Source organism: Neltuma alba, unplaced genomic scaffold (assembly GCF_004799145.2).
Source record: "Neltuma alba isolate B1F8T4 unplaced genomic scaffold, ASM479914v2 tig00010460_pilon, whole genome shotgun sequence".
Lineage (NCBI taxonomy): Eukaryota > Viridiplantae > Streptophyta > Magnoliopsida > Fabales > Fabaceae > Neltuma > Neltuma alba.
The window spans coordinates 178,967-186,178 of record NW_021635351.1 but is presented as its reverse complement, the minus strand read 5'-3'; the positions used below and the strand labels follow the sequence as shown (position 1 = coordinate 186,178).

The 7,212-nt window shown below is 39.4% G+C and overlaps 1 protein-coding gene across 1 annotated transcript; it reads right to left on the bottom strand.

The window, feature by feature from the left end:
* Positions 1-3,367: 3,367 nt before the first annotated feature.
* LOC114756719 (uncharacterized) lies at positions 3,368-5,757 on the bottom strand. The gene is made up of 4 exons (XM_028945654.1): positions 5,405-5,757; positions 4,767-5,297; positions 3,666-4,653; positions 3,368-3,559 (listed from the first exon to the last, which is right to left on the bottom strand). The coding sequence occupies exons 1-4, from the start codon at positions 5,755-5,757 to the stop codon at positions 3,368-3,370; spliced, it is 2,064 nt and encodes a 687-aa protein (XP_028801487.1).
* Positions 5,758-7,212: the final 1,455 nt, after the last annotated feature.

Genomic DNA, 7,212 nt, shown 5'->3' with positions numbered 1-7,212 from the left:
AGTATAGTCAGTTATTATGAAAAGACAGCCTGTTAAATAATACTACTATGCAACACTGACTACTTATTTTCACTTTCATATTTGTTGTAGGGTCATGGTAGATATGTTTAGGGCATTTGGCAACACGAGCAGACCTACAAGCACTGGGTCCCCAAGGTGGATAAGCAACAGGGTACGTGCACCTATTCAATTTACATCAAAGTGGCCATATATGGAATGTGCCACATTTTTTATTAAATTTCCTGCTCCTTTATTCTGTAAATCATGACTCTGATTGCCCACACCTTGAACGCTGACCAACAGGAGAGTGCCTCTGCGGTTAAAAGACACATGTTTGATGCAGATTTCATGGTTAGTGCTATCCCCTGTTAATGGATCAATGCTTTAAATTGTGCAATCAAGTTATCGATACAGTTTCTTCACTGACAATTTGCATTACTGTGCAATTTGCTATTGTGATAGGCAAGGATAGTGCAGCAACACACGGCATGGCAAGTGGACAAACATCTGAAAGAACTACTCTCCCCCAACACCTAGGATACAATTTGGCTGAATGTGAATACATATTTGCACTGCATTGGTTTTGCTTTGTGTTTGAACCGAGCACACTAAAGTTTTATGTGCTGGACTCTCTGCGTGGTGGTGAGGATACAATGAAGCACCAAAAGAAGAAGAATAAGTCTGATCCAGCATTAAAGGGGCAGCAAATGATGGCGCAAACTTTTGTAAGTGCTGTAATTATTCTCCTACTTTACTTTTGTGACAACCATTGTATCCCCTGTGTGATAATCATTTGTAATTGTGTAGAGGGCATACTTCATTGAAATACTAAGGAGAGTGAACTTGAGCTGGAGGCTTTGGCCAACCCAGATTTAAACAATGACATCTTGTATCCCACGGTTCATATTCAAGACAATACGTGAGTCTTTTGTTCACTGAAAGTTATTTGTCATAAATTATAATCGACATAGATAAGCCAACATAGTGATTGTGTTCATTTTCAGTGATGATTGTGGGGTTCATGTCATCACATATCTAAGAGAGTGGCCCGACCCACAAGAGAAGGATGGAGTTCTATTCACCATGCCTTATTATACAGCGGTAGGTGTTGAATTATATGTTAATGACATCATGCATTTGTGTCAACTTACTGAGAACAGTTATTGTTGTCCCATAGGATCAATACACATCTATACGGTGTGAGCTGTTGTGGTGGCTCGTGACTCATAAAAGAAACATCAAGTCTGATGCTGTTGCCAAACACCTTTGACCAGATTAATAGACAACGCAAGAGAAAGCGATGACTGATCAAATTCCTACCTTGTAGTTTTTGCTGATAAGCACTGTAATTGTTGTTGTAAACACTTTATGCGGACTTAAATGTTGTGCATACAAAGATGTTAATAAAGACTGTTTTGATGGATTCATATTATCACTACTTGTTTACTTTCATTAGATGTATGGTTGACAACAGAAATTAGGGAATTTGCAACAACAAAACAGGAATTAACACCAAATGTTCATCCATTTCCAACTGAACAACCTACATTAAGGATTAGACCTTTGCACGAACGATTAGACAATTTGCAAGAGAGACAAATAAGTTAACAACAACAATTAGACCATTTACAAGTGTCGTTCATCAGCTAAACAACGTGTCCTCTTAAATATGCAAGTGCCTTCCTTCACCTGAATAAGGTGTCCATTTCCATGTGGAACTAGGGAATTTGCAACTCCGATACGTATATTCACAACTGGAATCAGTCCATTTACATGTGCCGCCCTTGACCTGAACAGGGTGTCTATTTACAAGGGGAACTAGCCAATTTGCAAGACACATGATTAGCTTCACATGTGGAATCAGTCCATTCACATGTGGACTGGTTCAGCTGAAGCATGTGTCGAGAGGGAACAAGTGGGGGAGAGTGCATTTGTAAGGGGAACTAGCCAATTTGCAAAAGACATACCTATATTCACACGTGGAATCAGTCTATTCACATGTGGACTGGTTCAACTGAAGCATGTGTCCGTGAGGGAAGAAGTGGTTTGCAAGGGAAAGTAGCCAATTTGCAAAAGACATACCTATATTCACACGTGAAATCAGTCCGTTCACATGTGCACTGGTTCAGCTGAAGCATGTGTCCGTGAGGGAACAAGTGGGGGAGAACACATTTGCAAGGAGAACTAGCCAATTTGCAAAAGACATACCTATATTCACACCTAGAATCAGTCCATTCACATGTGGACTAGTTCAACTGAAGCATATGTCCGTGAGGGAACAAGTAGGGGAGAGCGCATTTGCAAGGGGAAGTAGCCAATTTGCAAAAGACATACCTATATTCACACGTGGAATGAGTTCGTTCACGTGTGGACTGATGAGGGAACAAGTGGGGGAGAGCGCATTTGCAAGGGGAAGTAGCCAATTTGCAAAAGAGATACCTATATTCACATATGGAATCAGTCCGTTCACATTTGCAAGGGGGACTAACTAATTTGCAAGACACATACTTGGCTTCACATGTGGATTGATTCACCTGATGAATGTGTTTGACTTAAGTGTGGGAGAGCCCATTTGCAAGTGGGACTAGAAAATTCACACCATACATGCATATTTTCACAACTATAAATAGTCCATTTACATGTGGACTGATTCACCTGCAGAAGGTGTCCAAGTGTGGTTTTGTATACCATTTGCAAGTGACATTAGACAATTGGCAACACACATACATATATTCACAACTGCAATCAGTCCATTTACATATGACGACCCTCACCTGAAGAAGCTGTCCGTCAGTGGACAGGTAGGGGAGAGCCTGTTTGCAAGTGACATTACACAATTTGCAACATACCTACATATATTTACAACTAAAAATAGTTCATTTGCATGTGGACTGATTCACCTGGAGAAGGTGTGCAAGTGTGGTTCCATATACCATTTGCAAGTGATATTAGACAATTGGCAACATACATATATATATTCACAACTGTAATCAGTCCATTTACATATGACGACCTTCACCTGAAGAAGCTGTCCATCAGTGGACAGGTAGGGGAGAGCTCGTTTGCAATTGACATTACACAATTTGCAACATACATACATATATTTACAACTAAAAATAGTCCATTTGCATGTGGATAGATTACAGCCTAACATAACCTGGGACAACTATAGTCACCTACTGTCATGAAATTTTTCAACTATTGACAGCACTATACAAAATATAATCGAACCCACCACCAAAAAATCAAAATGAGTTGTCATAGCTACTTCCCTAACAACTCAACAACTACATAGTGGGGCTCATTTATGTACAAAAGTAGCTGTGTATTGAACTAAAAAAATAAAAGACTATTTTCAGCAACAAAGTCACCCAGGGTTTAGGTTACTGCAAATCTTTCTAGTGTGACCAGCTTCACCACATCCTGAGCAATGATACAGTTTCTTCTGCTGGAATTGTGATTCAATTCTCCTAACTTTGGGTCTTCCAGTACGAAGAGTTGTTAACGGTGGTTGTAGGAAGATGGTGGACGAGTAATCTTCATATCGAGGGGAATCTGCCTAGAGATGTCATGGGTCTCAACTGGAATCATGAGTCTGCCATAAATTTTCTTTTGGGTTGAGAGTAAAAGTAATCCTCAACATATGCATATATATTACCATATACCTTCTTGATTGCAGCACATGCATGTGGGCAAGGTAGTCCTGACATTTGCCAACCTTTGCAGGTGCATTCACGTAACACAAGATTTACCCGCACATCTAGGTTTCCCCATCTAACCTTGAAATTGTTTATTCCATAATCTTGCACATCCATTCTTTCTGATCTGGCCACATGATCCATCAACTTTTCCTTTATATTAGGTCCCACACCACTGGTCCAATTCCTCATGGCTTCTTTATTGTGGTACATCTTGTTTGCCAATTTTTCCCTGTGCTCATGTATCAAGACAGCTATGTTGTGCTTCCTCTCACCAACAAGCCAAGCATTAAAGGATTCAGCTAGATTTGTTGTGATATTGTCCCACCTCTTATAAGAAAATTTGCTTTGTGCCCAACGCTTAATGTCTCCATTTGTTTGAAGCCATTGTCCTAATTCTGGACAAAATGCCATTAGCTTTTCCATACTGCAATCAAAGTCTCTATCAAGTCTTGCGTATGCAATAGAATCAAGTAATTTTAGTGCAACTTCCTTTGTCTGTCCGTTGGTCCTCCTCTTTGCCCTGGTTATCTTTAAAAACTCAGCACTGTAATTCTCCTTCACATGACGGTAGCAAAAAGCATGTCGATCTCCTCCAACCATGGCTTGCACTGCACCTTTTATTGAGTTGTGTCTATCCAATACTATTGTCACTTCTAATGATCCCGTAATATCCTTTATGTTACCAAGAAACCATGCCCAGTCATCAAGCGTCTCACCTCCAACAATCGCATATGCAAGTGGGAATAATTCATTATCCGCGTCATACGCTTGTGCTCCCAATAACGTTCCTTTGTATAGACCACTCAAGTAGCATCCATCCACATATAATATAGGTCTACCACCTTTCAAAAACCCTTCTACACAGCAACTGTATGCAATAAATACAACTTGAAATCTATTACTTGATGATGCAACCCACTTTGCTACCGTTTCTGGATCACTTTCCTTTAGCCTTTCACATATCTAAGGGATTAGCATATAAGACTCCTGCAGACAACCATGAATTTTTGCCAATGCTTTCTCTTTCACCCTATATGCTTGTTGGTAGTTGAGGCTCAACCATACTCTCGTTCCAAATCCCGTCTAATGTCATTTGGAGCTTTATGCATGCAAGAAATCAACTCATCTTTTGTGACTACTAAAGCAAGTTTACACCTCTTTCTTTGAGGGGCAACTAAGTTGTCTTGTGCATAATACAAGTGTTCACAGTTAAATCTTCTCAAAACTAGGAATCCATTCTTCTCACCAACACCATATGCTGAAATTTCCCAGGGACAACCATCTACACAGCACTTCACAATCATCTTATGCCTATCATTCTTTACATACCGGTAACCAAACTTATGTGCAAGGCTATACTTATATAATGCCTCTCTAAAATGTTTAGCACTAACAAAGGTTTGCCCTCTTGACATCAACAAATCTGCCCACTTTGACGAATTCATCACCGCTATTAGGGTTGGCAACATTTCTATACCTACACTTTCTATCAGTGTTGGCACATCTTGTACGGGAGATATGTTTATGTTGTCTGTGTCTAAATCCAATTCAATTGGAGATACTGACATTCCACAAGGGCCTACCAAATCATCTAACCTACATAAACAAATACAGCTATTGAGTATTATAGTTCAATTTATCAAAATTGGACATATTTCTTATCCTACACACAATCTTAATAAAACCAGTTGAAAACAACTTACTCTTGTACACTGTCCAGATGTGACACTTGTGTGAAGTCTTTCTCATTCTCACAAACATAAACATGGCCACTACTATTGTTGTACTCAATTACTTGTCCAACACCAATATCATCAACAAGATCCAAGAATGTGTCCCGGTCAAAGCTAACTGTGTACTTCATTTTATATTCACAAGTCCCTGGCCACACATCATGAGCTACCATGCATTGTAGTTCTTCATATGTCATCCCTTCTCTAATCAATCTTCCAGTAATGATGCCCCCTTCATAAATGAATTTCCCTTCTGAGGTCTTTACAAAGTGCCCTCTAACATGAAAGATGCAAAATACTGGTTTCCCACTACTACTAGCCATTTATCCTCTGCTGCTGCACATCATTCAAGTATGATACAATGTACGTTTACATCAGCAATTTGACAATTGACAACAAGATTTAGTATTTTCACAACATTATATTGCTTTTTCTCGGACATAACTAGAATTAGCAAATTTACCATCGTACTATATATTTTCACCATTCCTCTGCACATCTACCTGTCATACAACCCATTCCAGCCCACACACCCATTTCCCTTTCATTTTTGCCTACCTAAGTTCCTTCAACAGCGCATTATACTCAATATGCACCCACTTTTCAAAACATCACAAACACCACATCTTTAACAACTTAAAACAGCATGAGCATGAATTTCTTAAACTATAAACACCGTCAGATTTGCAACTCACTCCCAACCTACATGCCCATCCACTTAAATACTCATTTCTTCCTCATTCACCCCTCACAACCCACCTGTGCTAACCAAATCACACCAACAAAACCAAAATTTTAACAATAAAATCTTACCTCCCACGCCAACCTGACGCTACTTCCAGAGAAGACGCAACACTGTGGGGCACACTTGCGATTTCTCTCTCTTGCATCAACTCTAGCTTGGAGTCTAAAAGACAGTGGAGGGACGGACCTCAAAAGTGAAGCTTCGCCACTGCGTTTTCTCAACTCATGGTTGTCAGCTATCTCCCTTCCGTATCGGCGCACTGCATGGGAGAGGCAGGAAATAACACCATCTCCCTCCTTCTGTCTTTCTTCTGTCTTTTACACACGCTGATAATATGTCTCATTTTTAGAGGGAAATAAGTTTTTACTAGAGGCAGTGGCATCATTTCGTTTGTGGGATTAATATCAGATTGGCCCCTTGGTCCTGTAGTGAGGTTTCAGAAAGTTTTGGGGGCTCTTTGACATTAATTGTGTTCTTCGGTCCTACAGTGAAATTCTCCCTTTAATAAAAGTAGTTATGAGAATTTATTTGAAATTCACTACTACAAAAAATATTTTTAATGACACCATTTTACGCCCGTTAAAAATAAAAACGCCATGAAAAAAAATGGTGGCATTTTTTTAATTAAAGTGTGGTAAGTTTTGACTTTTCACGACAGTTATTATGGTAATTGCCATGAAAAGTGTTCACCATAAGTTTGAATAAACCCTATCAGGCAATAAGTTTCAGAGTTTCACTGTCACGTCATGGTCCCTCCTCTACCTCACCACCCAAACTGTATTTTTTGGCAAAGCCTCACTATATACTGTCATTTTTGGTTGTCCATTCACTGCATTTTGCCTTGTCGCTGTGTTTCACCATTCAAACTGACCTCTTCGCGTGTTTTACTCATCTGCCACACCATGAATTTCCTCTTCCTTCATTCTCTTCTTTTTTTTTCCCCTGATTGTTTCGGATGTTTGATGATATAAATTTGTTATATATCAAATGAGTTGATTGATTTTACATTTCTGGACATTGTGCATTATTTATT